Raw genomic sequence first — 24,801 nt, 5'->3', positions numbered from 1 at the left:
TGGAATCAGGCTGCCCAGCCACAGTATTTCAGAGAAGGTGGGGTCAAATAGACCTTTGAGTTTTTTTTCTTTTTTTGAGATAGGATCTTACTCTGTCACCCCGGCTAGAGTGCAGTGGCATCATCATAGCTCTCTGTAGCCCCAAACTCCTGGGTGCAAGCAATTCTCCTGCCTCAGCCTCCCAAATAACTGGAACTATAGGTACTCGCCACCACATCAGAATAATTTTTTTTTTTCTATTTTTGTAGAGACAGGGTCTTGCTCTTGCTCACGCTGGTCTTGAACTCCTGGCCTCAAGTGATCCTCCTGCCTCGACCCCCCAAAGTGCTAGGATTATAGGCCTGAGCCGCCACACCTGGCCTTGACCTTTGAATTCTTGAACGAGAATCTTAGTGTAGATTCTAGAGCTGGTGAAGTGTGACTAAGAAGCCAGGCTCAGGCCAAGGACATGGACACTACCTTGTGGACAGGACAGATGCGAAGAAGGAACATGGAGCTTGGGGGCAATAGTTCAGTACAAATCTCAGAGTGTTTCCTCAGTTCTGAGCCATTATAGGGCTCAAAGGTGTGAGTAGGGTCTAGTAGCACACTACTTATACAGGGCCTTTGCTCCCTGGAATGCTCTTTCCCAGGTAGCCCCGTGGCTAGCGCTCTCACTTCCTTCAGGTTTCTGCTCAAAGTCACCTGAGACCTTCTCCAACCAGCCCTTTAAAATAGCACTGGCTGCCCCCAGCATGCCCTACCTTCCTCATCTAGCTTTATTTTTCACTTAGCACATGACATAGTATGTGTGTGTATGTAAACACACACATACACACACACACACACACACACACTCAACAGCCTTGTTGAGGTGTAACTGACATATAATGAACTAGACACATGTGAAGTGTCCAGTTTGGTCAGCTTTGACACATGCATATACCCATATACCCATATAACCATCCACACAATCAAGACTCTGAACACGCTGTCACCCTCAAAAGACTTCTCAGGTCCCTACCCAATCCCACCTTCCTGCCCCTCTCTGTCCACCCATCCTCAAACAGTAACTGCTCTGCTTCCTGTTCCTACAGATTTGCTCATGTTTTGTAGAATTTTATACAAATGAGATCATAGAGTATCAGGTTTCTTTCCCGCCACACAATTATCTTGAGAATTGTCCTTGTTGTCCGGCATATCAGTAACTCGTTCTTTTTATTGTTGAGTCATGTTTCAGTATTTCAGTGTGTGGATCTACCACAATTTGTTACTCCGTTCACCTGTTGGTGGACACTTGGGTTGTCTTCAGCCATAATGTACATTTATTCGTGTCTTTGTTTATTGTGACTCTCCACCAACTGGAGCAGGACTCCACGGAATGCAAGTGCTTTGGGAGCAGAGACCTGTCTGATCTGTTCCCTGCTGTATCTCGAGCACCAAGTATGGTGCCTGTCTCTCAGGTGACATTTGGTAAAGATCTGTGAAAGGGGTTAACACAATGTGCCAGTGGTTTTGTTCTAGTCTTCGTGGAGTCTTGCCCAAGAGCAGGGGGAAGAGCTATCCCATGTACAGCCACCAGAACCTGGGGAAACGATGTCAATCACTGTGGCTTCTTGGTGGTCGGAAGCTCTGCTGTGTAAGGGGATTGTGAAGACAATCATTTTTTTTTAACAGGCCTTCTGCAGGACCTGTAGGAGAAGGCCACCGTGTCAGCAGCTCCTGTCACCATTTGAATGGCAGGGTGTCATCCAAATGACTGGAGTAGCTAGTCATCATGTGGCTGTTCCCTTACTGTCCTTGTCATCCCCAGGCTGGGTGGAGACTCTTCCCCAGTTAGAGCCTCCTTGACAGCCCTAACTAGCCTTCCCCCAGGTTCCTGCTTTCCTGTTTGCGGACAATTGCCACCTCCACGCACCCAGCGGGCACCCGCAGACAGCAGCGAGGCGGAGGCGTAATGAGATGGTCGGGTTAAGAAGACAAGAGGGGCACAGGACACAGCAGGCACCGAGGCCCTGACGACAGAACAGCAGACAAAGAGAAGCAATTGAACTGTGATGGGTTTCTTCCCTGACCACAGGTCTGGGAGCCTGCTTTTGAGGGAGAAATTCTCCTGTCTGGTTTCGCTAATATCCCCTGCCCGGGTCCAGCAATTAATGTTTTTAAAAAAGCAAAACCAACACTTAACACCCACAGAGTTGCATGTGGGGGCAGCTTGCCAGGCATTGACTAAGGAACTCAGCTCAAATTGAGCAGCAAGTCGAGTGACAGCCGATATTTTCCTGAGAATTTAATACAGGGACATTCACCTTTTATAGAAATGTTGGAGTCACAGAGCTGGAAGCGACTTTAAGACAGCGCTGTTCAAAGCTTGATTTTGGACCAACAGCGTCAGCATCTCCTGGGAGCTTGCTAGAATGGCAGAATCCCAGCTCCCTGCCAGACCTAGTAAATGAGAACATTTTAACGAGATCCCAAGTGATTCGTGTGCACATTTAACACATGAGAAGCCCTGCCCTAAGCATTGGCCCCCTCCTGCCTGTACATTACCCCTGGGGAACTCTTAAAAAAAAACCAAAACTGATGCTCAAGTCTCCCCCACTAAGACCTGCTTTAATTGGTCAAATCCACTTGGTCTACACCACTCCTTACACTTTATAGGTCCCCCAAAGCCCAGAGAGAGCATAGAGCCATCCAGTAGAAGGCTTACTATGTGCCAGGGACTGTTCTAGACCCGGGGGATACAGCAACCCTGTGGTCCCTGATCTCACGGCACAGGAATAATAGGAGGAGTCAGATATTTAACAAACCAGCAACTATGCCATGTGTCCATTGAAAGAGAATAAATAAAGGAGGGGCTAGGAGCCGTGGCTCACGCCTGTAATTCCAGCACTTCAGGAGGCTGGGTGGTGGGAGGATTGCTTGAGGACAGGAGTTCGAGGCTACAGTGAGCTATGATCGCACCTGTGAACAGCCAGCACACTCCAGCTGGGGTGACCGAGCAAGACCCATCTAAAAAGAATAAAGGAGGGTGAGGGGAGGTCAAGTGGGGGGCAGGTCTCTGACTTATCTGGGTAAGAGGAGTCAGTCATCTATTAACTAAGCCTGGTGGTAGTAATGCCACAGATTTTTTTCCTTTCTGAAATCAGTTTGTCCATTGCTTGATCAAAGAATCTCTGGTGGATCTGCCTTGCTCCCAGAGGCTCAGAAAACCGTCAGAAGTGCGGTGCTTCTGTGCCAAACGAGGAAACCACTGCCCACGTGTCCCCATGCAAAGACCATCAACTTGCCTGCTCCCCGAGCACGCTCACTATGGTACAAGGGCTGACGTTTATTTAGGTCAGTGCTTCCGAGCGCTGGCCACCCATTAGAATAGCCTGGAAGCTTTAAAACAAAACAAAACAAAAAACCAAATAATCCCAATGGTAAAGGTTTCACCCTGGTCACGTTGCTCAATTGTATTTTTTAAGAGATGGGGGTGGGGCTCTGGCACTGGTATTTTTTTTTTTTTTTTTTTACTTTTAAATAGACTTTATTTTTTAGAGCAGTTTTAGGTTCACAGCAAAATCGGGCAGAAGGTACAGAGAGTTCCCCTATGTCCTCTGCCCCCGCACATGGTACTTTTGTCACAATCCATGAACCTCTATTGACACCTCATTAGCACCCAAAGTCCTTAGTTTGTGTTGGGGTTCACACTTGGTGCTGTCCATTCTATAGGTTTGGACAAAGGTGTCATAACATGTATCTACCACTATAGAATCATCAAGAGTAACCTCATTGTCCTAAAAATCCTCCGGCATTGGAATGTTTAAAAAGCACTCCAAGTCGTTTGAATGTTCAGCCAGGGCTGAGAACCACTGATTTAGAGCTTACTGTGCGCCAGGCCCTGCTTTAAGCACTTCATAGGCATTAACTCCCTTAATCTCCATGTCACCCGGCTGGTGTAGGTGCAGCTATTGTCCAGAGCTGTTAAGTAGCTTGTCCAGCACTGCACGGCGGATGGGCCAGGGCGTGAACTAGGCACGCTCACCGCTAAGTCTGTGCTTAACCACTCCGGCTCGCTGACTTTGCAATCTGCCTCTGCGATCTGCACGCATTTGCACTTGCGTGAAGAAGAAAAGAAAATTTTCCCTGCAGTTCACTTGCACGCAGTGCTCCTGAACAGAACTCTGAGCCCTCCACACAGAAGCTCCTTCCAACCCGGCCCCTGTCCTTCGGGGCCCTCTCCCCGCAGTCCTACCTTGTGCAACTCTCATGCCAGCTCGTTGCTTTGCTGTCCCTTACACATGACTTGATCATTCCACCTCTGGTACATCTGCCCGAATGCCTTCCCCTCTTCCCCCCCCAGCCGAAGTTTAATCCTTTCCTGCTGGGCTCCAGGTCCCTGCTCCTGGCTCCGTTCCCTGGAGGTCCAGGCCACCCTGACCTCTCCCCTCCTAACCACGAGAAGCACTCACTGCCTCAGCTGCACCTTCTGGAATCCGATGATACCAGATCTTGCAAATCACATACTGCTCCCTACTTAATACCTGAAAGTCATATCTCTTGGCAAAATTGACAGCTCCCCTAGGGAAGAAACCAAGTCTTATGCTAATTTCTTGTTTCCCTTCTCAAGTCCCATGCAGTGTGCCAGGTGTATGCTGTTGTAGGTTCCACAGGACATATGGGAGAACAGGGTGCTCCTACTCAGTCAGGGGCCACAGGCCGCATCAGATAAGGCGAGCAAGAACATTGCCCCCTCACCCCCGGTCTGCAGTGTGAACTGCAGTGGGCATCTCACAGGATCGTTTTCCATTCCTCCCTCAATGACTATTTGGTCTGCTTGAAACCCCTCAGTATGGAATGGAAAACTTTCCATGATCTGGGCGGCAAACAGGCCCAGGAGGGGTCCAGCTCTGTGGTCCCTTTGGGCTCTTCGGATGTGTGGAATAAATTGATAAATGCATGAGGAATCTCCTCATTAATTTTGAAATGTGTCAGGCTGCTTGTAGAAAACGTGATCAAGAAATTCTGCATGTTCCCAGCATAATAATTCTTTCATCTTTATGACAAGCATAGCTTTGGGGCTTGGAAAAAAACAAAAGCCTTTCTAATTCCTTCAGTTATTAATAGGACTATTGATAGCAGCAGTTAGGCAGGTAATAAAATACAGATACTTAGTGTAAGAAAATATTATGACCTTAACCTGGTGCTATGTCCAAGGAAAGGACACGGATGTCATCGTGTGATTATTTATTGAGCTGAGCCCTCTTCCCCCTCCCTGCTGCAGGGGGAGGCAAGGCTCAGAGGATTCAGAGCCACAGGAGGGGACGCTTCAGAGGCCTCTGCGCCCCCGCATTCCTGGCTACAGCGGTGACAGTGACGACACCGCAGACATTTTGTCCCCAGATCTTGTTTTCTTCTACTGGAAAGAAAGTGGAAAGCATAATAAAATGGAATGCCTGTGGTGCAGGACGGTGGTTGCATAATATCTAAATTCCAGAGAGGATTCCAAATCTTACCTCTAGCCAATAGTTTCAACTCCTCCTACAAACAAACCCTGTCTTCAGGGTTCCTGGTCAAAGTACAGTTTGAGTTTCAGCAATTTTAATATTGTCGGTAGCGGGGACATGGCTCCAGGGCAGACAACAAGGGAGAAGAACAGCAGTAAGGCTGGGATGATCCACTTTTCAAGCCACATGGGGTTATTGATTTTTATTTCTATTTGTACCAGTGGAATCTTCCACCGTAATGGTCAGTAGGTAGCCGTATGGAATAATGCATGTGAAAACACAACACCCTTAGAGTATTGTACTGATAATGATTGAAGTGTAGGGATTTCAAAGTCTATCATTTTTGATGAGTATAGTGTACTGGTAGCTGGAGAAAATAAATCACTATTCTATGTCTTCCTTTTGTACTTGTTACATTCTATTCCCCAACCTCTTGTCTTCATATTCCTATTTGATAAGCTTACTAGTCCTGTGGATTTTTGTCCCTCTTAGTTTTTAATCACATTTTTTTTTGAGACAAGCTCTCACTCTGTCACCCAGGCTAGAATGCAGGGCATCATCATAGCTCATTTTTAGCCTAAAACTCATGGGCTCAAGTGATCCTCCAGTCTCAGCTTCCTGAGTGGGTAGGGCTACAGGCACACCACCATGCCTGGCTAATTTTTGATTTTTAAACTTTTTTTGGAGAGATGGGGGTCTCACTGTGTTGCCCAGGCTGATCTCGAACTCCTGGCCTCAAGCAATCCTCCTGCCTGAGCCTCCCAGATTGCTAGGATTACAAACATGAGCCACTGTGCCCAGCTTAAGCATATTTTTAACCTCCATTTCCAAAGCACGAAATTCATGCTAAGTTGGCTGGATCCCAAGCAACTTCCAGAATTAGCTCTTTAGAATTGATGGAACCAGCCTCCTCCTGCCCAAAATTAAATCACATAGGCCCATATATTAAGCATTGAATCAGAATCTCTGGGGGTGGAGCCCAGACATAAGTCTTCTTTCCCCTTTGCAAATTAGAGATACATTCATCTGCCTAAGAGGGCATTTAAATGATCAAACCAAGGAAAACAGTGAATCTTCCATGCTATTGCCCATCTTCCAGGGTGCGACAGCCAGGTGTGCCACTGTGAGAGATGCTGAGAGTGTATTAAAACTTCCCTTGGTGAATAGCTTAAATCGATGGTTCTCAAAGTGTTCCATGGACCTCTGGGGGTCCCTAAAGCCCTTTTGGGGATCTTGAAGGTCAAAACTATTATCATAAAAATACTCAAATATTGTTTGTCCTTTCACAGTGTTGACACGTGCACTGATGGCAAATAGTAAAGGGTGAATCTGTTGGTGCCTTAGCACGAATCAAGGCAGCGGTGCCAAACTACATTAGTTGTCATAGAATTCTTCATGGCCATACAGTGAGGGTTAAAAACAGCAAACAAAAAGTTTTACTTAATAATGTCTTTGATGCCTCAGTAAAAATGGATAATTTTATTAAATCTTGGTAATCCAGTAAAAGCCCACTTAATACCCTACGTAATAAAATGGGAGACAAGCCCCTCCACTGGATTTCACAGAGATGATGGTCATCTTGAGGAAAAGCACCTGCGTGATTGTTTAAATTGCAAGCTGAACTTTTTTCGTGGAGTATAGTTTTCACTTGAAAGAATAATGGAGTGTGATTTTTTGTGGAGTATGATTTTTCCTTGAAAGAATATTGGACAAATGATGGCTATTCAGCTTTGGGTATCTGGCAGATATTTTCTCAAAAGTGAACAAAATAAGCCTGCTATTTCAAAGAAAATGGAAAGTATCTGATACCAGGGCTAAAAGCCAAACTTTCAAGCTGTAATTATAAGTCCCTTCTCTGAACCAAGGACCTCTAGTTTCTTCAAATATTCCTTCTGCTTCTTTCTCTATTTCCTTTCCTTCTGGGACTCTCATTATATATATGTTGTAAGCTTGATGGTATACTATAGGTCTCCAAAACTCTGTTCATTTTTCTACATTCTTTTCCTAAGATTGGATAATCTCAATTGACGGTCATCAAGTTCATTGATTCTTTATTCTACCTGCTCAAATCTGCTGTTGAATACTGTAGTGAAATTTTTATTTCAGTTATTATAATTTTAAACTTCAGAATTTCTATTTGGTTCTTAGTTACAATTTCTATGTCTTTCTTGAAAGATTGTTCCCATACTTTCCTTTAGCTCTTTAAATATAGTTTCCTTTAGTTTTTTGAACATATTTAAAATAGATAATTTAAAATCTTTAGCAAGCTTAGGGACAGTTTCTACTGCCTGCTTTTTTTCTGTGTACAGGCCATCCGTACAGTATTGTTTCTCTGCATGTCTCATAATTTGTTATTGACAACTGGACATTTTAGACAATATAATGTGGCTGCTCTGGAAATCAGATTCTCACCCTTTCCTGAGCTCATTTTTGTTGTTTGCTTGCTTAGTGATTTTTTAGTTATTTAATTCTTTAAAATCCGTATTCTTCATTGTCGTGGCCGCTGAAGTTTCTACTCAATTAACTTAGTAGTCAGTTAATGATTGAACAGAGATTTCCTTAGAGGTCTTGGAACCAATAAGTTTTTACTTTATTGAGGGGCTCTGTGTGCATATTGGGGCACACTTTCACACTAGGCCAGGCCGCTGACAACTCCGCCTTAGCCTTCACTTCCTGCCAGTAGGGACTTCAAGGTTAGCTAGAGGTGAGAGCTTAGTGTTTCCAGGCCTTTCCTAAGCACATGCATAGCCCTGAACATGGTCACAGCGTTCTGCACGTGCATGGCCATCTATAACCCCAGGAAAATGTCCAAGCTTTTCAATGATCCCATGGGCATCTCATTCCAAAGCTTTCCCTTTTAAGCTTTTTGGTTAGCTGTTGTTTGCCCCAATTGTTATCTACTGCCTCAGATAGCCATGGCGTTATACAATTGCCTCCGATTTTTTTTTTTTTTGACAAATGCCCCTAGGGAAAAGGTTTTTCTCACTGGGTGAGCTCTGAGTCAGATCACATAAAGACAGTCTTGTGAGTGGGGTCTTCAGGGAACCACCAGAGAGGTCAAATAATGACCACACTCTGGGAACGGGGCTTTGAAGGAGCTCCAACCGTGTTCTCCCCGGCTCCCTCCTCCCCTGTGGCTGCTGTTTTCACTGTGATTGTGAAGTCTTGGTTTTTAAGACTACTTTGGGGCTGGCTATGGGGGGATAAGACTGGAGCAAGTTCAAGCACCAGAAAACTCACTGTTCTTACTGAGATTCACCCATTTTTCTTAAATAAATGCTCTCCAGATCACCTTTGATTAATCTTCAGAACCCTGAAATAGTTGATTCAGATAAGTTTTGCTAGTGTTCGTGTTCTTATTGCTTTTATGGAGGTGAGAATTTTCAGATATTTACTCTGACTTTTTTTTTTTTTTTTTTTGAGACAGAGTCTCACTGTGTTGCCTGGGCTAGAGTGCCGTGGCGTCATCCTAGCTCACAGCAACCTCAAACTCCTGGGCTCAAGCGATCCTTCTGCCTCAGCCACCCGAGTAGCTGGGACTACAGGCATGCGCCACCATGCCCGGCTTATTTTTTCTATGTATTTTTAGTTGTCCAATTAATTTCTTTCTATTTTTAGTAGAGATGGGGTCTCGCTCTTGCTCAGGCTGGTCTCGAACTCCTGAGCTCAAACAATCCACCCGCCTCGGCCTCCCAGAGAGCTAGGATTACAGGCATGAGCCACCGCCCCCAGCCTACTCTGACATTTTTGCCGATGTCTGCCATCCTTCTACTTTCTACCATGGGACTAAGCACAGAATTGATTTGCACTGTTCTCTTATAAATTAATATTCATATTATGTTCCTAAGTAGAATTTTGGAAAACTCTTGTTTTTCATCAGAAGCTTGATAGTTTCCTAATACTTTAAAATTGCCCTGATAAAATTAGTGGTAATATTACTGAATGTGGTTTTAAAAAATATGGTATAAGAAAATATATTAACATTTGATAGATCGCATGAGCCAAGTTTTTCCAAATGACCAATGCATGATGTTACAAAGTCATGCATGGGTAAAAGATGCATTTAAAATTCAGTATAGACCAATGAATTTTATGTAATAAGTACAGAAACTTCACTGATGTGCTTTCAAATTCCACGTTACAATTAACCTACATATAGTATTGAAGAACAATACCTATAATTGGATGAAAGGACTATTAGACTACTCCTTTCTTTTCCAACCATATATCTGTGTGAGGCCAAATTTTCTTCATATACTTCCATTAAAACAATGTATTGCATCACAGTGAATGCAGAAGAAGATAAAAAAATCCAATTGTCTTATGTTAATCCCAATATTAAAGACATGAAAAATGTAAAACAATGCCACTGTTATGAAACTTTGCTTTGTTTTGGAAAAATATAGTTATTTTTCATAAAAAAGTTTATTTATGCTAATATGTAACGAGTTTATTTTTGTTATTTTAAAATTAATTGTTTTAATTTTTTTCTGTTTTAATTTTAATATGGTAAATATTGATAGATATAATCCACATTAAAAAAAGGTCTTTGTTGTTCTCAATTATTTTTATGAGTCTAAAAGAGTCCTGATACCAAAATGTTTTTAGAACCTCTGGTTTAGACCAATTCTAGGGGTTCAGACTCACAAGGAGTCCCGTCCACTTCAGTTAGGAGGACCTCTTTTTCTTTAGCAAGGAGATGCTTAATTAGAAAGAACCTAGAGAATTCAAGCAAGACTTTCACAGCAGGGGGGAGGAATGCCACTGCTTCCCTCAGCCAAAAGAAAAGATATGCAAGGAGGGAATTCAATTAATTGTTCAGGGAATTTCTTCCTGGATGGTTCTGCATTCCTGTCAAATCACTGTGGGGCACACGGCTCTCTCTGCCAGCGTCTTGCAAAGATTCTACCCCACTCTACTCATGCCGTCTAAACTGCTGCCATTGAAGACCCTTCTACAAACTCTTTTCCCCTTCCAGGTTACATTGCACAACTGAGCACAATGCCCTACGAGGTTCTCTGAGAAATTAATACTTTTTCCTTCAGTCGATTTTTAGTCATTTTAGGGCTGGATAGGATATCTCAGGCATCTCCTTCTCTCCTCCTCGGCTCTAACATAATGTTGGGCACCTGTATGGACTCCAGGCACATCTGCCTACTGGCTGATCAAGACGAAGACTGAGGGCAGGAACACTGTACTTGCTGAATGATCTCTTTACACTGTGGTTTCCTTTCTCTGCATGTTAGTTTTCTAACAGCACCCACAGAGCCAGGCTTCAGGGTCAGAAGGCTCTGCTTTCTTGTCCCAACACTAGCGCTTACCGGCTTTGTCACTTTGGGGAAATTACTTACTCCTTCGAGCCTCAGTTTTGCACGTGGGGCAGACATTGGTTTTTGTTTTTTAGAGACGGGATATTGTTCTGTCACCGAGGCTGGAGTGCAGTGACATGATCAATCATAGCTCACTGCAGCCTGGCATTCCTGGGCTCAGGCAAATCCTCCCGCCTCAGTCTCCTGAGTAGCTGCTGGACTCCAGCCACTACACCCAGCTAATTTTAAATTTTTCTGTAGAGATAGGGTCTCACTATGTTGCCCAGGCTAGTCTCAAACTCCTGGTCTCAAGTGATCCTCCCACCTTGGCCTCCCAAAGCACTGGGGTTTCAGGCATGAGCCACCCCTCCTGCTGACATTGTTTAACATAGCAGGCATCCAACAGATGCTCGATTTCTCACCTAGTTTTCTGCCCTGCTTCTTTAGGATGCTCAGAGATAATTATCAAGGATGTGTCAGCTACAAATCATAACCCTTTCAAAGGCACTCATTAGCTACGCGAGAAGTTAATTATACTTAATCCAGTTCCTTTTCCTCTTTACTTAGTTTATTTAGGATGGATTGTAAATCTCATATCAACTAAAACACACGTTCCATAAGTTTATACATCACTAAATCATGACAATCTCCCATCTGTTTATTTAGTTGTTAAGAAGTTAAATACAGTATATTTAACCCAATTATTTTCTCCATATTTTCTCAACTTCTTTTTGTTTTCCCTCTTTGATTTTTTTTTTTTTTTTTTGAGACAGAGTCTCACTCTGTTGCCCCAGCTGGAGTGCTGTGGCATCATCATAGCTCACTGCAACCTCCAACTCCTGGGCTCAACTGATCCTCCTGCCTCAACCTTCCGCGTAGCTGAGACTACAGGCACCTGCCACCACGCCCAGTTAATTTTTTTCTATTTTTTGCAGAGATGGGGTCTCGCTCTTGCTCAGGCTGGTCTTGAACTCCTGAGCTCAAGCCATCCTCCCGCCTCGGCCTCCCAGAGTCCTTGATTCTTCATGATCATCTCTGTTGCCCTCCTCTCCTGCTTTCTTACTTTTGTGTCTCTCAGCCTGTTTTCTTCTCTTCCTTTCTCTTTCTTCCACACAAGTCATGGCACCTTCAGGATAGGTGGTTTCTCTGGCACAGCCTCCCGGGCTGGATGGGTCAGGAAATCCGAGTTACTTGGGATTCTCCAGTAGTCCATCGTGTTCTTTTACGCTCCCTGTCAGCTCTCGACGGGGCCAAATCTCCAAGAGTTAACTGAACAGGTTCCGGAAGGGGATGATGTGGGTAACGTGAAACCACACAATAGCCACTCTTCATCAGCTGAAAAGATTCCGCTTTAACTGAGAGATCTAAGCTGAATCAATGATGAGGATGAGGACATCTCCAAGGGTGGGCCAAGGACAATCTGTATCAGAATGGCTTTGGGATCTTCAAAAGCAAATTCTCAGGCCCTGACCCAAAGATTCTGATTTGAGAATTGTAAATAGAGTTCTCTGATGATTCTTCTGCACGATTCTGGAACACCAGAGACAACTTGATCTTGGCACTTCTACCTTCTTGGAGAATACACCTGGCATAAAATGTGCTTTGCAAAGCCTCTTCACGTTGATTTTCTCATTTGAACCTCAGAGCAACTTTGTGAAATAGATATGACAACTTTCCCCAGAAAGTTGCCTTAAATTTCAGTTTCCCTAAGCTGCTGGCCAAGGGAAAGCCAGGTAGCAGCTGTGAGTCAGGCTGGGCCGACTTCAGCCACTGCCGAATGGCCTCTACCTGGGCGCAGGTTACCAATGAAACAAGACATTATTGAAATTGGAATTTGTCTCTGACTTCTGAACATGAGACCTGTGTTAGCGGGCACCCTACGATGGAGGGCTTAGAGCACATTTGGGCTTGAAGATGCAAGGGGTCCCCCAGTGAGGAAGAGAAAAGATAAGGAAGACTGTGTTGGACTCATCCTGTGTTTAACACTGAGGCTTCCTGAGTTAAAGATTAGTTTATATTTTACAGAGGGAACAGTCAGTAAAGATCTAATCGTTGCCTCTAAGTCCAAGCCAGACCCACGCTCTTGCCTTCTGCAAATGGTTGTTGACTTCCGAGCTGGCTGGTACCTGGAGTGAGGTCAGCGACATTGCAGTTACAATGAGGTCAAATGAGATAAATAAGAGTGTGACTTATAAACAAGCGTATCGAGTTTTTATTGGGACTGCAATGTCTGCCGAAGGGTCCCAGTGAGAAAGGACTCAGTAAAGCACGTCAGGCTCCAGGATCCCTGTGGCTCCAATCAGTAAAGGGAGGAGCCACAGGCGCTGTCCCTCTTGGAAGGAGAGAGCAGGCTTGGTCTGATCCAGGATTCTGTTCCTTCCCTGCTGGGCCAAAGCCAAACACCTGGCTTGATCTGTGTTAGTCAGAGTGGCATGTGGACATGGTTTCCAGCCAGTAGGGGCTCACGGGCTGTGGTTTAGACCTTTTCGTTGCATTAAATTAAAAAGGAAATGGCACTGTCCTTCCTACACGTAATCCTATCATGGCGTTGTCTGTACAGCCTCCTAACAAGAATCAGGCCTTCTTAGCATGCTCCTAAAAAGAGTCATTGCTTATGCTAGACCACCATGTGAAGAATTCTTTGCTTATTTGCACACGATGTCTCACTCCAGAAAAATAATGCTTTTTCAAATTCTCACAACATAAAAATGACTTAAAAAGAGAGAAGAAGGAACTAGAATATATATAAAACATTTTCCTCATTCATCTAAGTAATTGGCAGCATTTTCAATTCGGGGTAAGACTGGGGAAAGCTGGAAGGGAAAGTGCTCAGCTTTCCGGGACTCCACACTAGAGGCAGCTGGAACCCAGAGGCTGGTTGCCTCTAACCACAAACCCTTTTCCAGGGAGACCACAAATCTCCTGAACATGCAGTCAGTTATGCTCATTGTCTCTATGTTACAGGATGTCCAAAGATGGCAAACTTACCTGTATGTTCTCTTCATCCTAGCTGTACCCCAAATGATGCTGCTGTTTATCAAATCTCAGCTAAAAACTGTTTTGGAATGATCTGCTGTTCTGCTTCTGTTGAGGTCAAGTGCTTGTCAGAGAACCCACAATTGTCTCCTAACCTGGAAGATGACAGGGACACAGGTTGGAAACATGAGACTGGGAAATATGAGGAGGAAAGTGCAAATCAAATTGATGAGAAAGATGGTCCCGGTAAGGACGAAGCACACATCGCCCTGGCCACTCCCACAGCAACTGGCTCCTCCCCCGCCAAATTCAGCCATTTCCGTTCACCCCAGTTATTGGCCAATAGTGACATCAGTGGATCCAGTTCTGAAAATCCTTTGGGTATTGAAGGAACAAAGCAAACTGGAGAGGCTGGTGACCTGAGTAACAGAGAAGAAATTGGGTTGCTTTTTCTAAATTCAAGTAATACTCCCCCAAAACAAGAAGCATGCAGCCACAGGACAGTGCATTCCCAAATATCAGGGTTCACAGATGGTGGCCAGAACAATGATGGCCCTAACGATGGAGTCTTAAGCTCTAGCCATCAAAATCCAAAAGTCCAGAAATACATTAGCTTCAGCCTCCCGCTGTCTGAGGCAACCGCACACATTTACCCAGGTGACAGTGCCACCGTCAACAAACAACACGGCCAACAGGTCTCCAGCGAAGACTCCGACAGTGACTATGAACTTTGCCCAGAGATAACCCTAACCTGCACCGAGGAGTTTTCAGATGATGACCTGGAGTATCTGGAATGTTCCGACGTAATGACAGATTATTCTAATGCAGTCTGGCAAAGGCACCTGCAGGGGACTGAGCATGTTTTTTTATTAGAAAGCGATGACGAAGACATGGAATTCAGCGAGTGTTGCCTGGGTGGGTGTGAGCATTTCCTCAGTGGAATGGGTTGTGGGCCTCGGGTGTCGGGTGACACTGGGCCTATGGATGCCGCTGGTGGCCTGTGTGGTTATCACTCACAACCCCAAGAAGTGGGGGTGAGGAGCGGCAGAGCCTCCATGCACGGCCCCTCGGGCCCACAAACAGGGATGACTCTCACACTGGGACCTCACCAGGATGGGACGTCTGTGGTGACCGAACAGGGTAGATATAAAGTCCCCACTGCTTCTGAGGCTGCTGAGAATGATTATCCAGGAATTCAAGGAGAAACCAGAGACAGCCACCAAGCAAGAGAGGAATTCGCCAGTGACAATCTGCTGAACATGGATAACGCAGCGACAGAGACAGAGACGAAGCTCTCGTCTGGTGAGTTAGAGGAATCAGGGGTGAACCAATGTTCGGAGGCCACAGCTGAGAAAAGAGTAGAGGAAAAGGACGTATGGAGCAAGAGGGGCTCACAGAAGCCTGCCAGGGGGAGGCGACTGGGAATTAAAGGAAAACCCAAGAAGCTGAACGCCAGCCTGCAGCAAAGGACAGCAGAAGGCACCCTGCATCTCCTCTGTCCCAGAGAACCTGCTCAGCACCCACTAACCCAGAGAGATGAAGGAGGCATTTCTCACGGCAAAGCAGACGCTACGGATGGGAATTCCCACGTCCATGCAGGAGGATGTGTTATTTCAACCCTTGCAGAGCAAGAAGCAAAAACCCTTCAAATTCCAACAGACTCAATCTCCAAAGAAGGGAGCACACATTTCGAGGGAGAAGGGATGCAGGTTACTGATCTATTTGAAAGACGCCAAGTTCCAGACCTCAGTGATCATCCTCAGGTAAGACTCCCCTTTTTAAAAAGTTACAAGATAAAGCTGTTTGTGTGTGTCTTTCCCTTCACTTCATGTTCACAATTGCTGTTTTATAATGTAAACCAAAATAAATCTCTCGATACCATCAGGGTACTTGTGCGTGACAGCTGCTGCTGCTAGGAAGGAAATCTGGTTTTGAAAAAAGGCCCAGATAAACCCTAAGCCATCCTAATTATAGCAAAAGACTGATAGAAGTAAGAGACACTAATGGGACTCTGGACAGCTGGAAAAAGAAATCTGATATTTTGTCTACTGCATGTGTTTTACTGGGCAATGTCACTATTCAGAAAGTTTCTCAAGCAAATGTTTTGGGTGTAGCCTTTAAAGGAAAAAAGAAACTTTTTTTTTTTTTTTTTTTTTTCAGAGACAGAGTCTCGCTTTTTTCAAAATGGTAGGTTTGGGCTTTAATCAGAATTTGCAGTACAAATGAAAGATTTCGGTGTGTCTCAAAGACTTGTGGAATTCACTTGGGGGTGCTGGAGAAAGTAGGCAAAGTAGATTTTGCTGTGATCTGGGATATTTTTCATTGTGTGTTTGTTTTATTTTGTTTTTCTTAGAAATCACAAAGTATAAAAGAGGCTAAGAAAATACAGGCAGGAAATAAATTTGCTTTCTCTTATTACTGATTTGGGGGTGTAAAGAAGTAGAATTAAATTCATGGGAATAATGAATGCACAAAGGATGTTTTGCCGGATACATGACTTATGTTTTTAATTATATTTTTAATTTTAAAGGGTCCCAAATGGGCTTTGGACAGATGCTGTACCATGGCCAAGATTTAAGTTTTGTAAACAAATGTCTAAGAAAAGTTATTTATCAGTTATTTTTACCATACTTTGTATTCCCTTTTCCCCCAACTTTGTAGTAGAAATCTAATATTATTTTTATAGAAGACTAAATATACTCCAAAGAAAATAAAATAATCCCAAATGCAGTTATTTAACTGTCTCTGTGAAAATATAAAATATTGATACCTTGATTTCTAAAGACCCAGTTATAAAATAGCCAATCTAAAAATTTCCAGATTCAGGGTAACTTTTCACTGAGCAAATAGCTCTGTTTCGCTGGCTAAACTAGCCAGATAAAAGCCACATGTATACCTTACTTTTAGCAGCAGAGCCACCTTTATCCTATTGAGTGCTTAGCACATACCACTTGGCAGCTCACACGCCCATGGCCACAGATTCACGCCCAAGGTAAGTTTATGGAGTTGGTTTGGTCAAATGTTAACACAAAATACAGTGACAATGTGAATTTTTTCGTGTCAATAAATATGGCATTTCCTTTTCTATTCATAAAATGCTCTTCTTTGCTCAGCTGAGTGCTTTCTTACAGTCGTTTATCCACCTAGAGCATGTTTCATTGGACAAGTTACTTTTATGATTAAAGGCTGCGGGAAGCGATAAAGTGGCCCAAAAAGAGTAAGAGGAAGGGAAGGTGGCTACTTATTGACAATATTGGTTTTAGAGCCCCCACTGTGGGAGGCCATTTCTAGCTCCCCCAACGGCCAAAAATTTCAAGGAGCTGAAGGGAGGACCCCTTTGTCATCTGCAGCTTGCACGTTAGACTCAATTCTGAGCCCAAGAGCCGTGGTGACCGGCGGGCTCCCTTGTTTCCTGGCAATGCAGCTCAGTAAAATGGGCCATCTCTGGGACCACGGTTGTCTGTCCTGTGTATTCTATCGAAGTTCTTGTGGAACTCTTTGGCTAGCACACTCACACACGCACATTCATGACCACATTCCCACCCCACCAGCTATCAGCTCAAGGTCCCACCTGTGCTTTCTGGCGTGACTAAGGCCATTATCTCAGAACTGTGAACACTGTTGTTCAGAAAGCAAACAGAAGAGCTTGCATTTTCTGCAGGTGGTGGGACTTTTCTCACCTTCCTGTGGTCAGTAGCAGAACTGACCTCTCACTCAAGGGACAACCAGGAACTTGGAGGGAAACTGCACATTTAAGAGCAGTTCTGTGCAGCCTGAAGTCAGAAACAGGATCTTTGTATCTGTGTCATTTATTTTCCTTTGACTACAGCAGGATAATTTTGTCACGGGGACTAGCATATTTGGGAATGCAGATTCTTTCACCCATGCAAAAAAGTTTCTACTTAATTGTAGGAGATGTATTTCTTACATACATATAAAATATAGCCAAATTTACAGAAAATGTCTATCAATTGCAAATGTGACACAGAGCATTGGGAGTCATTGGGAACTAAATGAAACTTATTATAATATTGTTCAAAAAAAGATGGGTGAATCTTTTCATAACTAAGTCAAAATACATTTTAAATATTTATTCTCAGACGTTTGAGGCTGTGGGAACCTAAAAGTTTGAAATGGTTTGAAAATCCTGGGTTGGGGGTTAATATTAATAAATTTGCCCACTCTTGAGTCTTGCCTGATTCACTTACCTTTAGGTGTCTTTTTGTAGAAACAGTGATCAGCAACTTATCTCTTAGTATGTTATCTTCATCTGCATATTGCTTTTAGCAGTCTGAGAAAAATTCCATGTCTCTAATTTTCTCCTTTAAGAACAAGACTCTGTTGTTGTCTGTCTCCTGCCTGACTGTGTATCTCCAGGTGTATTTACTCCCTGTCTTCCCTCCTGTCTTTTACAGTGCGAGGCCATCTTGTTATGACTTGTCTTGCAATAGTACTTACCCAGGCTAGGATTGGAAAGCCCCCAGTTTCTCTACATTTATGGAAGACTCTAAAGTTAATCCCAGTTTGGGAGTGGAAAACAGAGAGGGTACCCCAGGCTAACTTGAATCATCTTCAAGGGTCACACCGCCAACTCTTCGCCTTGGTTTTGAGCTCGCTTTTCTGATCCAACTCAGACCGAGGCCTGACAACCTGCCCATCTTAAGTTTCCCTGCAGCCACACTGGGGTAAGATCATCCTCAGTCTCAAGTCAGAAGTGCTGTGTCTGTCCTCTGGCACGGTTGCCCAGCTTCACCCCAGAGAGGTTTGCATTTCTGTTCAGGGTCACGGAATCGTAAATGTACAGTATGAAAATGTGTTCTCAGGTTCTGGTCGTTAAGAATCTTCCTGAGCAGGAATCAGCAGTAAGCGTGGAAGGTGAGCTCCATGATGGAAGAGAATTTGGTCAGCGTATTTTGTCCACTGTTATATACCAAGTCCCTGCAGTAGTGCCTGCCACATAATAGGCATTCAATCATTGACTGAATAAGTAGCCATATAAGAGTAGATTAAATGCCAAGTATAGTTAGGTAGGATTCCAATGATCATTGTTCTCAACCACTCTATGGTCTTTATCGTCCTGAGCACGTTCTTCCGTTGCCTTCATGTAGACAAAGATGCTGCTGTCAACTCTCCACTAATAGGGCGCAATTCCCCTTGCTCTTTTGGCCATGGGAATGAATTGGTTTCTTCTACCATCCACACCCTACACTTGGGATCCTCTGTGAATGCTGGCAATTCACATACAACTTTGGCTTTATTAGTGCTTTTTATCGCTCACAAATTGCTAATCAGATCCAGGAGGATCTTACCACATTCTCCTGGCACTTAAGACCTTCCACCATTTAGCCTCTATCTCTGGGAGGCAAAGCAGGAGTACATGCCAGTTTCCTCTCCTAGAAAAGGAAGCATTTCCTCAGACAAGTGGTGGATTGTCCAGCTTTTTGTCTGGAATACCTTTGTCCACCTTGTTGCTAGCTCAGCCTACCTGCTGCTTCAAGCCCCAGATCCTGCAAGATGCTTTCCTCATCCCTAATTATGATGTCTCCCCTCTGAGAAACCCGTAACACTCTCCTCCTCATTCTGTGCATAACATAGTAAGCTCCAAACCTGAGTTTGGTTCCTGCTCTACCATTTCCTAACTCTGGGACCCTGGGAGAAACTACATAAGCTCTCCCAGCCCCAGGTTCCTCATCTATAAAACAGAAATAATAATACTCCCCTCAAGAATGTTTTAAGGATTAAAGTCTTTCGTGGAAAAGGCTCAGCACGTGCCTGTTATGCAGTTAACATTTAGTATCAGTTTTATTATCATTTTTATTTTATTATTTATCTTCTTGATATATACGTCTTTTCTCCCCATATTAAAGACTTTTTTGAGGGCTGGCTGCAAATGGTTTTATACCTTTTTTTTAATTGGAATTTTTGTTAAGATAATTACATATTCACATGCAGTTGTAAGAAATAATACAGAGAGATGGCCATACGTTTTGCCCAGTTCCCCCAATGGTAACAGTTTGCAAAACTGTAGCATAATATCACAACCAGGATATAGACAAGGATACAATCTACTGATCTTATTCAGACCTCCCCAATCTTACTTGTACTTGTGCATGTGTATTAAGATCTATAGAAATTTATTACCTTAATAGGTTCCTGTATCCACCACCAAAGTCAAAACATTAAACATCTCCATTATCATAAAGATCCCTTGTGTTGCCTTTAATAACTGAACATACCTCCCTCCCACCCTCCCCTTTCTCTACCCCCGGCAACCACGAATCTGTCCTCCAATTCTAAAATTCTGTCATTTCAAAAAGGTTATATAAATGAAATCATACAGTATGTGACCTTTTGGGATTTTTGTTTTCACTCATCATAATTCCTGCAGAGTCAGCCAAGTTGTGTATATCAAAAGTTCATTCCTTCTTATTGCTGAGTAGTATTCCATGGTATATGTCTACTGCAGTTTGTTTAATCTTTCACTGGTTGAAGGACATTTGGACTGATTCTAGTTTTTTGCTCTTATAAATAAAACATTTATGTACAGGTTTTTGTGTGAACCTAAATCTTCATTTCTCTGGGACCAATGCCCAGGAGCGCAATTGCTGGGTCATATGGCAGCTGCATATTAATTTGTAAAGAAAGAAACTGCCCAGCTGTTTTCCAGAAGGGCTGTACCAATTTACACTCTCATCAACAATGTATGAGTGGTCCAGTTTCTCTACATCCTTGCCAGCATTTGGTATTGTCACTATTTTTTTTTTTCTAGCCATTCTGATATGTATGTAGTGATATCTCATTGTGGTTTTTAATGGAGCATTTTTTCATGTGGTTATTTGCCAGCTATATATTTTCTTTGATGAAAAGTCTGTTAAGTCTATTTTCTAATTGGATTGTTTTTTACACTTGATCTTAGCCAAAAGGCTGAGAAGCGATTGTTTTTTATTTATGGTTGAGTTTTGAGAGTTCTATACACATTCTGGATCCTACTTCTTCGTTGGTTCTCCTGGTCTGTAGTTTATCTTTTCATCTTCCTTACTGGGCTTTCACAGAGCAAACGTTTTTAATTTTGATGAGGTCCAATTACCCATTTTTCCTTTTATGGTTCCTGCTTTGGGGGTCAAATCTAAGAATTCTTTGCCTTGCTCTAGATCCTAAAGATTTTCTCCTATGTTTTTTTTTTGTAAGTTTTATAGCTTTATGTTTTACATTGAAATCTACAATCGATTTTGAGTTGCTTTTTGTAGAAGGTATGAGGCTTATGTTGTGGTTTTTTTTTGCCTATGGATGTTCAATTTTTCCAGCACCATTTATTGAGAAGATGAGGCTTTATATCTTTTTTTTTTTCTTTTTTTTTAAGAAGCCCTTAGTGTATTGCCAGGCCCCCAGTAAGTGCTCAATAAAAATGCCAGAGCCTCATCCACTCATTGAGGTCAGAGAAAAGCTATGGCCATTTTTCTGCCAGGGATTTTACTAGTGGCCAGGACAACATCAATGTCACAGCCAAGAACTGGGAGTATAACTAGGAAAGAGGTGCCTGATAAGCCTGAGAACGGAACAGATGAGCAAGCCCAGCTGAACTAAAGGTCAAAGAAACCAAGGGTGTTTCGATTTCTAAGAGGCAATTAGTTAATCAATAGGACTATTTTGTGCTATTTGGAAAGAAGGGGCAATTTTGGATGTGCCATTTTTCCTAGATTTGCTCACGATCTGAGGATTGACTGATTTAGAAAGCCAAAAGATGAGAGAGACATAGAGATGGAGACTTTGGCGTCCAAGTCCAGCCGTTCCTACTAAATGATGTATTTACACCTTGAGGTTGAACATGCCTCGAAGGTGACCAACTGCCACCGTAGCCTACTAATTCCCAGTGGTGTTTAAGTAACACAGCAGAAGATTTACGTCTTCTATGCTAAGCAGATTTGAGCTGATATGACATGAACTACATATTAATCTAGGTTCAACCAGGCAGGTGGTACAAAAACAGGGTATACAGCACCTTGGACATCTGCATAGCCACCCAGTAGTAGGCAGAACACATAGCAGGACTCTAGCCAATTTTTTTTAGGGTATGACAAAATATAAGCAGCCAATCTAAACCTTTGTGCAATATAGTTTTCATATCTGGGATGGAAGAACCTGAGATCTTCAGTTCATTTGCATAATAAAATGCCTCGCTGCAAAATAACAACTGTCAAAATAATGACTCGAAAGGCCTGATAAGCCAGATCTCTGCTGACGACGGGAAGGGGCAGAGGTTTATAACTGTTCATCTCTCAGCACGTGGCCGTCATGCCTCTTGTCAACACACCATTCCTTGGCTGACCCAGGGAGGAACACAAACATTTGCTTTGTTTTAAATCACAAAGCTTGCTGTGCCACTTCTGCCAAACTTCTGCCATCAACTGTCCTGGACCTACCGTTTAATGTCCCTCCTTGCTGCAGTAATTGTACTCAGTCAGTGTTAAATAATCGATGAAAAGTTATTAGGACCTGCAGCCTTGGGACTCGCCGTAGAGTCTGTGGACCAGCTTGTTAGAAGTGCAGACTCTCATGGCCTGTTCCAGACCTACTGAATCAAAATCTGTATTTTTAACCAGATTCCTAAGAGAGCTTTAAAACATTTGGCTGCCTGAGTTCTGTCTCTGGAGATTCTGATGGGATTTGGTCTGCAGTGTGGGCGCTGGGAGTTTTAAACGCTCCCAGGCAATTCTCTACACCTCCGAGGCTGAGAGCCCTAGCTGTGCTTCACAACCGTGTGTGGTGCCGAATAAATAGTCTTCCCTCAGAACCCATGCGGGACTGGTCCCAGGACCCTTCTCTGGTACCAAAATCTGAGGATGTCCAAGTCCCTTGTATAAAATGGGGTAATATCTGCATATAACTTATTCTTTAAATTATGTCTAGGTTACTTATAATACTTAAGACAGGGTAAATGCTGTGTAGATAGTTGTTGCACCGTGTTGTTTAGGGAATAACAAGAAAAAAGGTCTATACGTGTTCAGTACAGATGTGATTTTTTTTCCAAATATTTTGGATCTTCGGTTGGTTGAATTCATGGAACCCACAGATACGGCGCGCTGACAGTACACGGATGTCCGAGCCCCACCCCAGAGATCCTGATTTCAGTAGATCTAGGATAGGTCTCAGGCGTGTGCACATTTACCGAAGCTCCACCTGACCCCAGATAGCTCTGAGGCTCAGCCTTGGGGGGGAGTCCCAGAGCCCACACGGAGGTGAATACAGGGGCCATTCTAGGGGGCTCCAAGATCCCCCCCCACACCGAGCAGGGCTGCAGAGAGCTAAAGGTTGTATACATGGTGAAGTGCTTTCTCAGGAATTCTGGAGCCCTCGCCCCAGGTATCACACAATCTTAGTCAAGGAACAAAGCGCCAGGTCATTCCGTACTGCTTTTGAAAAAGAGGCAATAGGTGTTCTCCACACATGAGATGTTTCTGCCCTAGTGCACTCGCAACCTGCCCTTAGACACAGGCCTGGAGTGTGCTGCTTAGGAGAGAGCTCCGCTGGGGGCGGGCTCCATTTGAAAATTCTGTTAATGTTAAAATACAACTTGCAAGGGCCCCTGCTGCCAACGCAAAAGCTGAGTTAAAGGCTTTTTCCTTTTCTGCTCAATTTTCTATAATTTACTCCAACTAGTCAGGCTCCCGTTGCCGAGGACAAATCGCATATGGACCAATGCAGCATGTGTTGTACTGACTTCATTTCCCTGTAGACCAATCTCAGGGAGCTAACTCATAACAGAAACATAATGGCAAAGAGGCAGCACCTGGGTCTCTGACGTCTCCTGTTCAGGTGGTCCGAGTCTGCTCTGAGTCCTCAGGCAGTGTTTCAAGATGAGGGCCTGGATTATTTGCATTGGGATCACCTGATGAGGTGCATGTTTAAAGAATGCAGTTCTCTAAGTTTTACCCCAGACTTGTTGAACCTGCATTTTTTTTTAGACAGGGTCTTGCTGTGTCCTGGGCTAGAGTGCAGTGGCGTTGTTATAGCTCACTGCAACCTCACACTCCCGGGCTCAAACGATCCTCTTGCCTCAGCCTCCCAAGTAGCTGGGACTTCAGACGCACTCCACCGCACCCAGCTAATTTTTCTATTATTTGTAGAGACAGGGCTGGCTCTTGCTCAGGCTGGTCTCTAGCTCCCAACCTCAATCAATCCTCCCACCTCGGCCTCCCAAAGTGCTAGGATTACAGACAGGCGTGAGCCACCCCGCCTGGCCTGAACTTGCATTTTTAACAAGCTCTCTGACTGATTCTCATGAGCATTAAAGTTTGGAAACCATGGGCTTAGTTACAGACCTAGAGTGAATACTGCAATGTGAGGCATTTGCATAAAGAATCACAGGAGTTCAGAAACAACAGGAAGTTTAGGGTTCCTCAAATATAACCCCTTTACCCTAAGAAGAGAAAAGAACTCACAGTTTGAATTGTCTTCTGCTTTCTAGCTGGCTTGCCAGAAATGCAGCTCGTTCTTCACCTGCTTGGGTAACTGAAATAAACATAGATTCTGATTTATTGTAACTGATCTAAAACAGGTGTGCCATTTACAGCTGCATTTTATTTTGAGGATTAGTGCAGTGACGGGAATTTGGGTGGCAGCAGGGGAGGCTGGTGAGACGAGGGTCACTGGGCGGTAGGGTGGGTTTTAGAACCTGTGACAAATTCTCGGCACTGCCCTCGGTTGAAGCAGAGTGCCAGAGACATGCTTCGCTGGTCTCCTTGTGCTATGACTGAAAATGAACTTGCATCTCTGAAAGGAGACGGAAAAAACATTGAACCAGCCAACCATATATCCAAATGATAATGCTATGGTAAACGGAACAGTGTGGGAGTAGCCCCAAAGAGACAAATAGACAAACAAACAGAGTAAAGAGTACAGAATCCGCTATTGGAATTTGGTTTATGATAGAAATCGCCTTTCAATTAACAGGGAAGAAACAAAATCTTCAATGTTGACACACTTAGCCATCATATGGAAAAAATACCAGTACCTTACAATGGACCCCAAATAAAATCTGACGGTTC

The 24,801-nt window shown here is 43.7% G+C and overlaps 1 protein-coding gene across 1 annotated transcript in view; it reads left to right on the top strand.

Annotated features, from left to right (window-relative positions):
• The window catches only part of ALPK2 (alpha-kinase 2), a 96,406-nt gene that overhangs the window by 11,911 nt on the left and 59,694 nt on the right, over nt 1–24,801 (top strand). The window contains exon 3 of the mRNA XM_012651732.1: nt 13,791–15,519. Within this exon, the coding sequence (XP_012507186.1) occupies nt 13,791–15,519 (1,729 nt within the window). The remainder of the gene's footprint in view (nt 1–13,790; nt 15,520–24,801) is intronic.

This window comes from Propithecus coquereli, unplaced genomic scaffold (assembly GCF_000956105.1).
Source record: "Propithecus coquereli isolate 6110/MARCELLA unplaced genomic scaffold, Pcoq_1.0 Scaffold37, whole genome shotgun sequence".
In the NCBI taxonomy this organism is placed as follows: domain Eukaryota; kingdom Metazoa; phylum Chordata; class Mammalia; order Primates; family Indriidae; genus Propithecus; species Propithecus coquereli.
This window is presented reverse-complemented; position numbering and strand designations above follow the sequence as displayed.